The sequence below is a fragment of the Gambusia affinis genome, linkage group LG04 (assembly GCF_019740435.1).
Source record: "Gambusia affinis linkage group LG04, SWU_Gaff_1.0, whole genome shotgun sequence".
In the NCBI taxonomy this organism is placed as follows: domain Eukaryota; kingdom Metazoa; phylum Chordata; class Actinopteri; order Cyprinodontiformes; family Poeciliidae; genus Gambusia; species Gambusia affinis.
In genome coordinates, this window is record NC_057871.1 from 6,329,613 (window position 1) to 6,345,988 (window position 16,376).

The window sequence follows — 16,376 nt, forward strand, 5'->3', positions numbered from 1 at the left end:
TAAGATTTCCATCCGCCTTCTTCAATCAGATGCAGTTGCTCTTATGTTATTAAAAAGGGACCTGTTATGTTTTTATTCTTCCATTTAGGTTTCTACTGCTTCTAAAAAAACCCAACTTAAAACGCTTTAAAAAAAATATCCAGCCGTTTGTTGGCAATAAATTAATGATCTTTTATGTCTGGTTCAAAAACATCAAGAACTTAATGTCATAAATCAGCAGGCTCTGCCTGTTACCTAGCAACCCCAGCCAAGCCCAGGCCATTACCTAGCAACCCCAGCAGAATTCCGCCCATTACCTAGCAACCCCAGCTAGTTACATGGTCCAGGATACATGGTCATTTATTCAGTTTAGTTCAATTAAAAAGTACTTTATTCATCTCAAAACAAAATTAAATGTTGTCACTTGTATTAATTAAAAATGTATTGTAGAGTTATTGTAGGCGCTGATGGCTGTGGGCAGAAAAGATCTCCTGTAGCTGTCTGTGTTACAGCTAACTTGACGAAGTTAGCCTCTGACTAAAGACACTGTGTTTTTCTAAGGCAGTCTCAGGAAGAGAACGCTCAGCATTGTCTATAATTTTCTTGATTTTTATGTAAAATCATCTCTACACCTTCATCTCCAGTCATTCTGCAGTTGTTCCCAGAACAGAACCGGCCTTCTTCATCTGGCTGTTGAGCCTTTTTAGATCCCTGCTCTGATGCTGCAGCCCAAGAGATGACAGCAGAAGCGATGGCGCTCTCAGCAACAGACTTATAAAAGATATCAGTTGTACAATGGCTGCTGGAAAAGACAAGTGTTTTGTTGTTGACTTATCATCCAGAAACCACTTGCTGCGTTCTTGGTTGTGCAGGAGGCTCTACTTCTGCTTTTTCAAAGATGTATTGTTGAATAACTAGGCATCTGTTTGCAGCCATTTTTATTTGTGAACATAAACGTCGAGTAAGCAGCAGTTTATTTGGATTTAAAGTGACATGAGGCCTTTTCATTCTGAAAGGCAGAACTGACCAAACTAGAATCTCATATCTAGAATGATTTTGTGCAAAAAATATAACAATCCAGACCCATCTTATCTTGTTCACGGGAGAATAATAGGCCCTGTTAAAGTAAACATTTTCACCTTTTGATTGCAACTTAAACTAAACATTGAACCAATGACTTTCAGATTTGTTTCGAATATCTATTATGCCCAGGAACAGCTTCACAAGTGCTTTTTCCTTGCATGTGATTACTAAGAACAACGGGCCCCCTGGGTGTAAACACAGCCATCCTCCCAGCTTGTTCCCGTGGGGTGTGTCTGATAATCATTGTTTACTATTGTTATCATCAGAGGTGATGTTGCGCTGCAGCGTTACCTGTAGGTTTGGGTCGGGACTCTTGTTTTTGTTCCCAGATTTGCTCTGCCAGCAGTCATTGTGCCCGGCCTGAGACTGTAAGGAGTGTGAGTCATCCGGTGAACGCCCACCGCCGCTCCCTTGACTCAGGTCAACATTCTTCTCACACCACTCATGTTGTCAGGAGGAATGTTTGGGTTTTGTTTTTCCTGCTGTCCGCCGTTGTTATACACTAAAAAGTGTCTACCTGTAGCAAAAATAATAATATAATAATAATAATAATAAACGAGGAGAAGCAGCATTTAGCATCTATGCACCAAAAATCTGGAACAAACTTCTAGAAAACTGTAAAACAGCTGAAACACTGACTTCCTTTAAATCTCAACTAAAAACCCACTTGTTTAGAGTTGTATTCGAAACGTAATCAATTGCAAATTTATTGACGGAATCTGACTATGTTGTGTTTTTATTGTTGATTCTATGTTGCATTGTATCTTTGTGTTTGATTTGATGTAAAGCACTTTGAAATGCCTTGATACTGAAATGTGCTATACAAATAAAGTTTGATTGATTGATTGATAATAGAAAGATGAGATGCTGCTTGGCGAAAAGTGGGTCAAACTGATACTTTATTCCCGCGCTGCAGCGTCCGCTTTGTGTTTGCATGCATGTGAGATGCAGGTGTGTTGCAGTTAAGGCGTGTTTGCAGGGGGGAGGATGAAGTGGCGGTTTTCCACATGGTGGCAAGACGTTCCAGGCCCAACCTGTTTGTCTGCTTCAGGAGGAGTATCCACCTGCCTGACATGTGCTCCTCTCAGTGACAGCCAGGTGAGCTGCCAGCACGGACTCAACTTCAACCTGGAACGGCCGGATGGATCCCCAGGTCGGCTTGGCTTTTAATTTTACTAAGTTTATATTCATTTTTCTCAGGGAATGTGCTGCATGGGCTTTGTTTGTGTTTTGATGGATTTGGAGGTGAGAAAGCTGCTTTCCAGGTGTTGAGAGTTTCTGGAATGCAGGCAGTTTCTGTCAAACCAGCATGAGATTTGGGCTGTTTCAGGCATGCCGCACCTCATCCAGCAGGTTTCAGCAGTTAGCCACAGATAAACATCTTCATAACATGGTGTAATGTTCAGAAGAGCTTAGAGTTGCTGAAAATCCACCTCCATAAGAGTATCACTACTTTCTACTCAAATAAAAGTGAGAAGCAGCTGTCCACACTGCAGAAACACTCAGTCTCACTAAATATGTTAGGTTCACTTTCTAGTAAAAATATCTTAGTACACTTAAAATAAGGCAAAACTAACTTACAAGTAACGTTTCTGCACGACATAGCAGCTTATTTTAATTAAATAATTCCTTAATTTTGATGGAAAAAGTTATAGTTCCACTGGCAGATTATTTCATTTACCAAAGGGAAAATGTCTTTTAAAATCAAAATTAAGGAACAATTTGCTGCCATTTCTTGCTGTAATGTTACTTGTAAGTCAGTTTGGTGTTATTTCAAATGTGCTAATATTTTTGCAGTAGAAACTAGACCATAGAAAACCAAGATTTTGGGTTTTTGCAATGTAAACAAATTCCTCCAGTACCGTATTTTGAAAGCAAGACTAATCGAATATTGCATAATTGATCATAAAATCTGGCCTAATACTTAAAATCATTGCCATTAGGTAGACAACAGTGTAACTTTATATGCAAATTCTGGTAATTTAAATAGTAGATTGGACTTTAAAAAAAAAAAAAAAAGATAATTACAAAATAACAAGAAGAAAACTGTTTGAAATTCTGCTTTTTTCCATATAAAACAGAAGTTAATGTGCAGAATAAGGAACGTCCAGAGAGGATGTGAATAGTTTGCTGTATCTTTTGGTTATAACCTGTTTGCTCTTTATTTATTGGCGTTACTCGCAGTGGGATGAATATTCAGAGAGTTTAGTGAAAGTAGTGATACCTTGTAATAATAATATTGTTCACGTAAAAGTAGAAAGCATGTTCCAGTAATTTATGGTTTCTTTTTTCCATCGCTAGCTTTTGGTTTTGAAGAAGATATAATTAATTTATCTTTTATAATTTTTTACAGACTCTTCTCCACCTCCTTACTTTTTCTTTCTAGAAATTAGAAATCTCCAGAAGTGGTAATTCTGGTTAAACTCACTAAAAACCGGATAATTTGTGTCTTTTTATCAGTTTTGCATCTGTGTTTCGATGATGGTTACGTTTTATTTATTTAGGGGATTTTAGGATTTTATATCTGATATTTAAAGCTGTAAACTGGTTATTTAAATCAAAGTAATCAGTTTGTGGTCACTGAAGGAATATCAATACTGAAGGAATATCAATACTGAAGGAAACCATCAATACTGAAGGAAACCATCAATACTGAAGGAAACCATCAATACTGAAGGAAACCGGTCTTCATGGTGTTTGTAAACACCATCAATACTTATTCTGAAACTGATATGGAGAATGTTAATAAGTTAGATCACCTTACAATATACATAATAATTGCTTTGTTGAATGTTAATGCTCAGTATCAACGATGCGATTTTGAAAGTTCATTATGATTCTGCACTGATGTTCAGGGAAACATTATTTTAGTTTTAATTTAAGGGGTTATGGCCTGCTAACTTTTTAATTTGAGCATTTTTAAATAAATATACCTTTTACCCAGGGAGTTACGTAATGTGCAATTTAAGTCTCAAGCCTCTGCCATTAAACAGTTAAAATGCACAGCCAAAATTATGACTGTTAAAAACAAGGCAAAACTACAAATGAAACCCTGTACATAATTACATTTGTGTAAAATCTATGTTAAAATAAAATAGTTGTGAAGGAAAACACAGAGCTGATTTGACCAAAACAGGGGGCAAACTGTCAGTTACTGGTTGCTATGGTAACCACCGATCGTCAAGGGCAACCTAACATAACTCAGGTAGCAATAAAGGTCAGGAGAAAATTACTTTTTGACCAGACTAAATTAATTTGAAGAATAAGTAAACCAATTTTGACAAACGTCACTTCTATAATAATGTTAAAATAAAACCTTTTTAAACACAAATGGCTTTTCTGTCCATCCTGTAATTCCTCCCGTAGCTTAAAGGTATGGGAGTTTATCTTAAATGAGCTTTTGTTGTAAGTTGTGCTCTTTAAAAGCGAGTGAACACCTTTCTGTCAGTGGAACGTGTTCTTCAGCTGACACACAAACAGTTTCTTTTCTTTTTTCAAGATTCAAAGTCATTACAAACACAAGGCTGTTGTGCGTAAAACTGTATTATTATTTATTTTTTTACAGCAAGGTGATTTTCTGAGTACATTTTCTGCTGTGTATGGATAACAGCATGTAAAAAAACAACAAAAAGATATTTTTAGTCTGAAAATCCCATTTAGATGTAAAATTTCAAAAGTGATTATCATTAGAAACTGGGAATATCCAGTAAAATCAGACATGAAACCGTTTTAACAGGAATTTTGAGAAAATGGCAGTTAATGTTAAGTTCCATAAAAATTAGACTAATATTTAGTAGTAAGAGATTTTATGAATCTATTGTTCAGTCTTATTTAGTTTATGCTGAATGGTAAACTGCACATAAAAGTGTCCACAATCACAACAACAAGATATTGAATGAGCAGTTTAGGAACTTTGGAATGTCATAAAGATGTCATGAATAGTTATGAAGACTCAAATGCAGGAAGCAGCAGGCAAAAAAAGTGAAAATATCTTTAAATAAATAAACAAAAATCTTATATAGCTAGGAAACCAGGAACAACAACAACAACACCAAAGTACCAGAAACACAGAGATGAAAACAGTAGAAACCAAAGAACAAGTGACACAGAGAGAAAAGGGAGGATCTGACAAAGAACCAACAGATAAGTGAGGTTTATGGGCTAGGAGGATGATTACTGGAACAAAAAACAAGTTAGTCAAATTAACTGACAAACATAACAGAGCAATCAGGGAACTTAAACAAAAGGAAAACAAACTAAGCCTATAAATCGCAAAAGGTAAACACTGACAGAAAGGACATCACTAAATAAAATGAATCGATAGTGACACAAAACTCAAAACTGGTTCTGACAAAGAGAGCACTGACGACCAATCCTTAAAGTTTCTAAAAAATCACATGAATGTTTGTCATACGTTTAGCCTCTGCTAAGAAATCACCATGAGCATTAAAATTTTTTATTTATGTCAATTAAATGTGAATTCAGTTTTTGACTAATTGAGCCGTTTTGTTTGCATTTGTTTTTAATGCTTTCTTGCAAGACATAAAGAAAGGAAAGGTGTTTCAGCTTTACTTTATCTGTTAAACAATAAGAAGTTCATCTAAATGTTGTTTTTATAAGAAACTCGTCCAGCTCATTTTGTGTGATTATGAAATAACATAATGTGCCTGGAGGTCTGCTGTATTAGAAAGCAGTCTGTATGGTTTCTCTGACTGTTTGCTTACAATAAAGAAACGCCTAAAAAAAGCAGTTGTGCTCAATAGGAACCGGTTTCTGGAGTACTTTGATGACCCAGCGGCTGAAAGGCATAACTTACATACCTACAAAGTTTCCTGGGTGTTGCTTATCTAAATACACATAGTAAACAAGAACAAAGATATATGTTATTCCTTAAGTCTTCCAGAGTTTCTAACATGTTGTAGGCAGACACATGTATTTTTCTACTTCTTTAAAGTGAAAACCTCAGTAAAACTTTTTTATTATTTGCTGAACTCAGCGAGTAAAAGAGCCCCACCTGCTGCCAAGATTTAAGCTTTTATAGAGGCAACATGCATTACATTTTGAAGACACTAACTTTTTGTCAGCTGTGGTGAGTTTGATCATATTTCTGACAACTATTGACTACTTTTATTCTTTTTTCTAGGTTTAGATCTACAAACAACCATTAAAAATATGGTAAGAAAATACAATTATGCCACACTGTTTGAGTTTTTATTTACTTTTTCACTTGTGGATAATCGTGGACACTAATATTTTGTATCCAGGCAACACATCGAAGGGGGCGGAGCCTCTCTGAGGCCTTGACCCTGGACGAGTTGGAGAACGGGGCGCTGGTCATTTCCAGTGCTACCGATTCCTCCCACAACCTGAAGAAAGGTATGAGCTCTCACTACTTCTTGTCCTCATTTCAAGAGTCAGATTGTTGTTGTAAGATTGACAATTAAAAACATGCTGAGTGCAGTAGTTGAGGAAATTATTGTCCCCTGTACTAAAACCCAACTGTTCTTTTTTGGCTATTTCTGGAGCTTTGACTTGACTGATAGAAGAATGTGCATACTGCTAAAACTCCGCTCCGGGTTTTCCTGGTTACCTACAACCACTCCCTGCACCATAAATATAAAAATCACCTGAATAACTCTTTCCAGGAGCTTAGAAACAATAAGTATTTTATTTACTTTTCGCCCCAAACAATATTTATATATTTACGTGAAAATGGACGCTACAAGGGTACATTAAAAGTTATATTTATGGTCAAAATAGCAGCAAAGTGTCACAGTAACAATTGAGAATATATCCTGAACAACATCCCGTCATATTTAAAACAAAAGAGAAAATATGTACAAAACACCAGCACCGTTTCGAAATATAACTTATCCTTACAATGCTTAATAGTGACAATATGAGGGAGAGGAAGTCACGCAGGCATAAATTGACAAGCGCACACAATATTGGACCTTCAAAATAAAAGCTCTAAAGAAAAACATCACACATTTTAAATGATTAATTTAACAAACAGTAGCGTAAACTGTTTATTTAACAGTGCATTTTTAATTCTTACATGTGCTCTGCCAAGAAGTAAATGTGACTTGTGTCATGAGGTGGTCCAATCTTCTGGTTTATCTGTGCTAGTGGTTTAGTTGAAGTAGCTTGAAAGCTAATGCTAATGCGCCAAACATAACCATGTTGATACCCACCATGTTTCAGTGACACAACATAGTACATCACTCTCAACATGGTTAAATTTGTTATTCCACACCTAACTGTACCAGTGGATTCATTGTTATTGTTGACTATTGCTAACCTGTCTGCTAATTTTGCCTAACTGGCCAGAGCAGAGCTTTGGTGAAAAAATTCAAAGGACATCAGTAGAGTTTAAACTATTTATTTGCTTCACCTCATCACAGGTGGAGGACAATGGCCCTAGCCAATGTGTCCACCCCTCCACATTGAACAAATGAGTCAATATTTACACACATATCTATTTTCTTTCTTAGGAGATGAAATTTTGGGAGCAACAATAAATTTTAATCGGCTGTCAAAAGAGGAGGTGATAAAAGTGCTGAAACTGATGGAGCCATTTGATGACAAGGTCAAAGTTCTTACCAGAAGCTGCCTGAGCAAGAGTGTTGACAGTTTGGACCAGTGTGCCAGAAATCCAGAGGCAGTATGTTGAACTTGATAGCTTAAAATTGACACCTTTGATATTACATTCTAACCAACTAGTTTTGCCTTCACTTTCTAGATGCTGACGGATTCCTATACTAAACTCTACAATGCCAAAATAAAGAGGTTTGTGAAAGATGACTCATCTGCTGGTGGTAAAGCTGCTTCATCTAAGGTCAACCTAAAGCGTGACATGGGGCTGCCTCGGTTTGGAGTTGATTTTGGACTTCTCAAATCCACATCGTTGAGTGTAGATGATGGTGCAGATGCTGATGCAGATTCTGAGTTTGAAGTCAGAGATCTGGTGGATGGCACCAATATGAACCTTCCACCACTTGGTGGCAATTTGAATGGACCTACTGCTGGTAACACCCTAGTGCCAAGACGAAGACTTGATGCTAGAAATCCACAGTCACATGTTGGAGACTACCATTTCTCTGGGACATTACCAGATGATTTAAATGGCATGACTGCAGCTGGTGGTCTGAAAATGCCAAATCTTGAAAAAGTTCTGGATACAGGATTGGGCTCAAAAGGTTCAGATGAGTTCCTTCCAGATCATGATATAGAAGTTATGGGACCAGATGGAATGTCAACAGTTCCTAAAGGTAAACTCAGTCTGAAGCATTCCAAAAGGCTGAAAACCCCAGATCTAAATTTAGATGATCCATCTAGTTTCGTGGAATCACCAAAACTTAGGCTTTCTGGGACATTACCTCAAATGGACCTAGGAAATGTCAATGTGGATACTCCGTGTGGGTCAGTCCAGTTGCCTAATATGGAGTGCCCTGGTGAAAGTGTGGGTGCTGATAAAAAAATTGATTTTAGTGTTAAAACCCCTAAGATAAAAAGTGGCATGTCTGCATCTGATACTCATTTATCCAAAGTTGACTGGAAGGGAATAAATTTGGCCACTGATACTCCTTCTGCTGGTGTCACAAGTAAAACTGGAAAGTACAAGGCTCCTAAATTTACAATGCCCAAATTTGATTTGCCATATATTCAAGTCCCAGATTTAGATATGGGTATTTCAGGTCCATCTGGGAAATTTAAAAAGCCCAACTTAAGCATCCCTGACTTGAGCCTTTCAGGTCCAAAGACAGGTGGTCTGAACTTGGACCTGGGATCACCTGATCTTAATGTCTGTGCACCTAATTTCAGAGGTGACTTCAAAACCCCCAAACTAGACCACAGTGGCCTAAAAACTGACTTAGATATGCCTTCAGGCACCATAAAAATGCCCGAAGGTCCTTCTGGAAAACTCAAGATGCCCAAAACCAACCTTTCAAGTACATTGCCAAAAGGACCAAATTTAAACCTAGATGCAGACCTCAAGTCACCAGATTGGAGTCTCAAAACACCAAAGATCAAGGGTGGCATAAATGCTCCTGATTTGGACTTGCCAGACATGGACCTTAAAGCTCCCAAATTTGATGTAAATACACCAGATGTCAACACACCAACAGGAAAGCTTAAAATGCCTAAAATGAAAATGCCCAAATTTAACTTCCCAGGTATCGAAGGACCTGAACTTGATGGTAACCTAAATGGTCCAAATATAGATGTAAATGCACCTGATCTAAACCTTGAAGCACCTAAAGTTGATCTAGATTTGAACATGCCTGATCTGTCTGGGAAATTCAAAAAGCCCAACCTGACGATGCCTGACTTGGGTCTTTCAGGTCCAAAGATAGATGGGCCCAACTTAGACATGCCGTCAGGAAAGCTAAAAATGCCTGATGTTGAAGGTCCTGATTGGGATGTTAAAGGTCCATCAGGGAAACTCAAAATGCCAAAAATGGACTTTTCAGGTACATTACCAAAAGGACCAAATTTAGACTTAAACGCAGATCTTAAGTCACCAGATTGGAGTCTCAAAAAACCAAAGATCAAAGGTGGCATAAATGCTCCTGATCTGGACTTGCCAGACGTGGACCTTAAAGCTCCCAAGTTAGATATGAATACACCAGATGTCAACATTGGATCACCCAAAGGAAAGTTTAAAATGCCTAAAATGAAAATGCCCAAATTTGGCTTCCCAGGCATCAAAGGGCCTGAACTTGATGGCAACCTAAATGGTCCAAATATAGATGTAAATGCACCTGATCTAAACCTTAAAGCACCTAAAGCTGATTTAGATTTGAACATGCCTGACCTGTCTGGGAAATTCAAAAAGCCCAAGCTGACGATGCCTGACTTGGGTCTTTCAGGTCCAAAGATAGATGGGCCCAACTTAGACATGCCGTCAGGAAAGCTAAAAATGCCTGATGTTGAAGGTCCTGATTGGGATGTTAAAGGTCCATCAGGGAAACTCAAAATGCCAAAAATGGACTTTTCAGGTACATTACCAAAAGGACCAAATTTAGACTTAAACGCAGATCTTAAGTCACCTGATTGGAGTCTCAAAAAACCAAAGATCAAAGGTGGCATAAATGCTCCTGATCTGGACTTGCCAGACGTGGACCTTAAAGCTCCCAAGTTAGATATGAATACACCAGATGTCAACATTGGATCACCCAAAGGAAAGTTTAAAATGCCTAAAATGAAAATGCCCAAATTTGGCTTCCCAGGCATCAAAGGGCCTGAACTTGATGGCAACCTAAATGGTCCAAATATAGATGTAAATGCACCTGATCTAAACCTTAAAGCACCTAAAGCTGATTTAGATTTGAACATGCCTGACCTGTCTGGGAAATTCAAAAAGCCCAACCTGACGATGCCTGACTTGGGTCTTTCAGGTCCAAAGATAGATGGGCCCAACTTAGACATGCCGTCAGGAAAGCTAAAAATGCCTGATGTTGAAGGTCCTGATTGGGATGTTAAAGGTCCATCAGGGAAACTCAAAATGCCAAAAATGGACTTTTCAGGTACATTACCAAAAGGACCAAATTTAGACTTAAACGCAGATCTTAAGTCACCTGATTGGAGTCTCAAAAAACCAAAGATCAAAGGTGGTATAAATGCTCCTGATCTGGACTTGCCAGACGTGGACCTTAAAGCTCCCAAGTTAGAAATGAATACACCAGATGTCAACATTGGATCACCCAAAGGAAAGTTTAAAATGCCTAAAATGAAAATGCCCAAATTTGGCTTCCCAGGCATCAAAGGGCCTGAACTTGATGGCAACCTAAATGGTCCAAATATAGATGTAAATGCACCTGATCTAAACCTTAAAGCACCTAAAGCTGATTTAGATTTGAACATGCCTGACCTGTCTGGGAAATTCAAAAAGCCCAACCTGACGATGCCTGACTTGGGTCTTTCAGGTCCAAAGATAGATGGGCCCAACTTAGACATGCCGTCAGGAAAGCTAAAAATGCCTGATGTTGAAGGTCCTGATTGGGATGTTAAAGGTCCATCAGGGAAACTCAAAATGCCAAAAATGGACTTTTCAGGTACATTACCAAAAGGACCAAATATAGACTTAAACGCAGATCTTAAGTCACCAGATTGGAGTCTCAAAAAACCAAAGATCAAAGGTGGCATAAATGCTCCTGATCTGGACTTGCCAGACGTGGACCTTAAAGCTCCCAAGTTAGATATGAATACACCAGATGTCAACATTGGATCACCCAAAGGAAAGTTTAAAATGCCTAAAATGAAAATGCCCAAATTTGGCTTCCCAGGCATCAAAGGGCCTGAACTTGATGGCAACCTAAATGGTCCAAATATAGATGTAAATGCACCTGATCTAAACCTTCAAGCCTCTAAAGCTGATCTAGATTTGAACATGCATGACCTGTCTGGGAAATTCAAAAAGCCCAACCTAAACTTACCTAAATTGGGTCTTTCAGGTCCAGAGATAGATGGGCCCAACTTAGACATGCCGTCAGGAAAACTAAAAATGCCTGATGTTGAAGGTCCTGACTGGGATGTTAAAGGTCCATCAGGGAAACTCAAAATGCCAAAAATTGACTTTTCAGGTACATTACCAAAAGGACCAAATTTAGACTTAAACGCAGATCTTAAGTCACCAGATTGGAGTCTCAAAAAACCAAAGATCAAAGGTGGTATAAATGCTCCTGATCTGGACTTGCCAGACGTGGACCTTAAAGCTCCTAAGTTTGATATGAATACACCAGATGTCAACATTGGATCACCCAAAGGAAAGTTTAAAATGCCTAAAATGAAAATGCCCAAATTTGGCTTCCCAGGCATCAAAGGGCCTGAACTTGATGGCAACCTAAATGGTCCAAATATAGATGTAAATGCACCTGATCTAAACCTTAAAGCACCTAAAGCTGATTTAGATTTGAACATGCCTGACCTGTCTGGGAAATTCAAAAAGCCCAACCTGACGATGCCTGACTTGGGTCTTTCAGGTCCAAAGATAGATGGGCCCAACTTAGACATGCCGTCAGGAAAGCTAAAAATGCCTGATGTTGAAGGTCCTGATTGGGATGTTAAAGGTCCATCAGGGAAACTCAAAATGCCAAAAATGGACTTTTCAGGTACATTACCAAAAGGACCAAATTTAGACTTAAACGCAGATCTTAAGTCACCTGATTGGAGTCTCAAAAAACCAAAGATCAAAGGTGGCATAAATGCTCCTGATCTGGACTTGCCAGACGTGGACCTTAAAGCTCCCAAGTTAGATATGAATACACCAGATGTCAACATTGGATCACCCAAAGGAAAGCTTAAAATGCCTAAAATGAAAATGCCCAAATTTGGCTTCCCAGGCATCAAAGGGCCTGAACTTGATGGCAACCTAAATGGTCCAAATATAGATGTAAATGCACCTGATCTAAACCTTAAAGCACCTAAAGCTGATTTAGATTTGAACATGCCTGACCTGTCTGGGAAATTCAAAAAGCCCAACCTAAACTTACCTAACTTGGGTCTTTCAGGTCCAGAGATAGATGGGCCCAACTTAGACATGCCATCAGGAAAGCTAAAAATGCCTGATATTGAAGGTCCTGATTGGGATGTTAAAGGTCCATCAGGGAAACTCAAAATGCCAAAAATGGACTTTTCAGGTACATTACCAAAAGGACCAAATTTAGACTTAAACGCAGATCTTAAGTCACCTGATTGGAGTCTCAAAAAACCAAAGATCAAAGGTGGTATAAATGCTCCTGATCTGGACTTGCCAGACGTGGACCTTAAAGCTCCCAAGTTAGATATGAATACACCAGATGTCAACATTGGATCACCCAAAGGAAAGTTTAAAATGCCTAAAATGAAAATGCCCAAATTTGGCTTCCCAGGCATCAAAGGGCCTGAACTTGATGGCAACCTAAATGGTCCAAATATAGATGTAAATGCACCTGATCTCAACCTTAAAGCACCTAAAGCTGATTTAGATTTGAACATGCCTGACCTGTCTGGGAAATTCAAAAAGCCCAACCTGACGATGCCCGACTTGGGTCTTTCAGGTCCAAAGATAGATGGGCCCAATTTAGACATGCCGTCAGGAAAGCTAAAAATGCCTGATGTTGAAGGTCCTGATTGGGATGTTAAAGGTCCATCAGGGAAACTCAAAATGCCAAAAATGGACTTTTCAGGTACATTACCAAAAGGACCAAATTTAGACTTAAACGCAGATCTTAAGTCACCTGATTGGAGTCTCAAAAAACCAAAGATCAAAGGTGGCATAAATGCTCCTGATCTGGACTTGCCAGACGTGGACCTTAAAGCTCCCAAGTTAGATATGAATACACCAAATGTCAATATTGGATCACCCAAAGGAAAGTTTAAAATGCCTAAAATGAAAATGCCCAAATTTGGCTTCCCAGGCATCAAAGGGCCTGAACTTGATGGCAACCTAAATGGTCCAAATATAGATGTAAATGCACCTGATCTAAACCTTAAAGCACCTAAAGCTGATTTAGATTTGAACATGCCTGACCTGTCTGGGAAATTCAAAAAGCCCAACCTGACGATGCCTGACTTGGGTCTTTCAGGTCCAAAGATAGATGGGCCTAACTTGGATTTGGGATCACCTGATCTAGATGTCTCCGGACCTAATCTATCAGGTGGAATAAAAATGCCCGACATCAATATGCCTAAGGCTAACTTTAAGACCCCCAAACTAAATCTCAGTGGCCCAAAGGCCAACTTAGACATGCCGTCAGGAAAGCTAAATATGCCTGAAATCGAAGGTCCTCACTGGGATGTTAAAGGTTCATCAGGAAAGCTCAAAATGCCAAAAATGAACCTTTCAGGTACATTACCAAAAGGGCCAAATTTAGACTTAAATGCAGATCTTAAGTCACCAGATTTTAGTGTCAGAGCTCCGAAGGTCAAGAGTGGGATGAATGACTCTGAAATGCCTGATGTAGGGTTTGGAAGCCCATCAGGCAATCGTAAAAAGTATCCTTTGAAAATGCCCAAAGTTGGATTTTCAAGTTCAAAGTTAAATGACTCTGATCTTGATATTCCAAAAATAAAAGGTGGACTTGATTCTCCCAACCTGAGTTTACCAAACAAAGACTTCAGATCCTCTATGCCTGATTTTGATGTTCCAGATGTTGATTTTGGTACTTCACCATTTAAATTGCCAAACTTGAAAATTCCTGATGTGGGATTTTCTAGTCCAAAGCTAGAGGACCCTAAACTTGATTTCACATCACCAGATTTTAATGCTAAATTACCAAAGGGACAAAATCTGAGATTAAATCCACACCTCAATTCTCCAGAACTGAATCTCAAAGCGCCAAACATGAAAGGTGGAGTCAACTCCTTTAAGGTTGGTGCACCAAACGTCAACCTCCAAGCTCCCAAGTTGGATATTAACAATCCAGGTGGCAATGTTGGTTTATCTGGTGCAAATGTAAAAAAGTCCCAAATGAAGATGCCAAAAGGTCTCAATACTAACTTAACAAGTGACCTTAAAATGCCCAATATATCTGGTAATAGTCCAAAAGTATTAGGACCAAAGCTGAGAGATTCTGATTTTAGTTTGCCAGCTTTAGATCTAGCTGAATATGAAATAAATGGTCCAAAGCTGAGTGCAAAACAACGTAATTTGAGAGTAAATGGCAACATTGGACAATCAGAAATGGACATCTCTGACCCAAGAATGAAAGGAGATTTAATTGGTGCTCGCATGGGTATGAATTCTTCTTTGATAGACATACGTAGTCCTCATCTAAGATCTCCAAATCTTAACATTGACTATGCTTCCATAAATGTCAAGGGAGCCTCGTATAAGAATCGCAGATCAGATATGGCAGGTATGAGTTTGAAAAGACCAGATTTAGATATAGATCAAGACATTCGACTTTATAAAAAGTCTACTAAAACCAATGTGAGGTCCAGCTACCCTGCAGTGGATCATGCCTTACACCAATACATTGATTTGAACCATTCAGATCTCAACATTGATGATTTCACAGGGAGAGACCATGTGCTTAGAGCTAGGGGTTCACAACCAGATATCCGGGGACAATCTAAACATCAACAATGGGTCCCGTCTTCTGGGGTTTATGTTGACCCCAGAAACAGCAGAGATCACAGTTTGCATGGTTTACCTCAAAATGACCCTGCCGGTTCAGGAGGATACTTTGTCACTGTTTTCCCCAAACAAGCTCTTCTGAAGAGTAAATACAACACAACCAGTAGGCTTGGGTTGCCAACAGCAAAAATGGACCTTGATGTTCCAGATGAAAACTACCTAAAGGGCTCAACCTACTTTTTCTCCAACCTTGTATAGTCACGGGAGCACTTGCATGTCTCTACTTTTGTATACTTAATATTTTGCTTGATTTCTTTATTTATTGTGACCATTGTTCCTGTGTGTTCTGTATATTTTTGTACATAAAGCCGTTTGCAGTTTGGTCGAAGTGCATTGTAACGCATATTTTTTTTCAGTTCTTTTATAATATGCTAAAAGAATTTTTTTAACATTTTGTTTTACACAATACTTTCTCAAAATATTTTATGGCATTTTAAAACTTTATAATAGTATTTTATTCATTATTTAGTTGCTTTGATGTTGAAGCTCCTGGATAAAATTACATAGTGTTACATTGTAGGCACAATAAATTGTTTACATTCTATTTTAAAAAGAATCATAAGTTTTAAATCGTTTGTTGCCTGTTCTCTGTAATCGAAGGATCATCGAATGAAATAGTTAAACACATATATTTTCAAATTTTAGCTTAAACTGAATTGTAATTTCTAACATAAAATGCATAAATGATGAAGTTATTGAACTGCTTGATTTCCCCCTTAAGAACAGAAAAGTAGTTTCTTTATTAGTATGGCATACAGTTCTGTCCAAAAGTCATGGCAATGATATAAATGTATTATGTAGCTTTTGTACCATTTTCACATCTCTGGTTTATTTTACATGTGTTCACATTTCCTGCAGTATACAGAATAATTAAAAATCATAAATAAAATTCCTTCATTTTTATGTCTTCTGCAGTTTCTTCTGTCATGCTGGATAACAATTTTTGGTGATACACTGCTAATTTTTAGAGTTTTTCTACTTACAAAAAATTGAGAGATTGAGAGATAAAGTATTTTGAATTTGAAACACCAAATCTGAAATAAAAAATCCAGAAAATTACCTTGTATGATTTTTAACTAATTAATATTTTATAGCACAAAATATGTATTTAACCATCTACCAACCAGCAATAATTCTGACTCTTACAGACCTGTTAGTTTGTCTTTATGAAGATTTACCATTGTCATCCATC

The 16,376-nt window shown here is 38.1% G+C and overlaps 1 protein-coding gene across 2 annotated transcripts; it reads left to right on the forward strand.

The window, feature by feature from the left end:
* Window positions 1–2,034: 2,034 nt before the first annotated feature.
* si:ch211-69b7.6 (neuroblast differentiation-associated protein AHNAK) lies at window positions 2,035–16,087 on the forward strand. Of its 2 annotated transcripts, XM_044113548.1 has the most exons (6): window positions 2,035–2,215; window positions 6,206–6,237; window positions 6,327–6,438; window positions 7,557–7,726; window positions 7,805–12,055; window positions 13,640–16,087. In XM_044113548.1, the coding sequence occupies exons 1-6, from the start codon at window positions 2,050–2,052 to the stop codon at window positions 15,380–15,382; spliced, it is 6,474 nt and encodes a 2,157-aa protein (XP_043969483.1). In that variant the 5' UTR covers window positions 2,035–2,049; the 3' UTR covers window positions 15,383–16,087. The 2 variants fall into 2 exon arrangements, with proteins under 2 accessions (XP_043969483.1, XP_043969482.1); XM_044113547.1 differs by having other exon boundaries at window positions 7,805–16,087.
* Window positions 16,088–16,376: the final 289 nt, after the last annotated feature.

Excerpts from the sequence above, each read along its gene's own strand:
- si:ch211-69b7.6 (XM_044113547.1), top strand. The coding sequence starts at position 2,050 with ATGAAGTGGCGGTTTTCCACATGGTGGCAAGACGTTCCAGGCCCAACC. Across the intron at positions 6,238-6,326 it reads AAACAACCATTAAAAATATG|GCAACACATCGAAGGGGGCG; the intron begins GTAAGAAAATAC and ends TTTTGTATCCAG. Across the intron at positions 6,439-7,556 it reads CTCCCACAACCTGAAGAAAG|GAGATGAAATTTTGGGAGCA; the intron begins GTATGAGCTCTC and ends TTTCTTTCTTAG.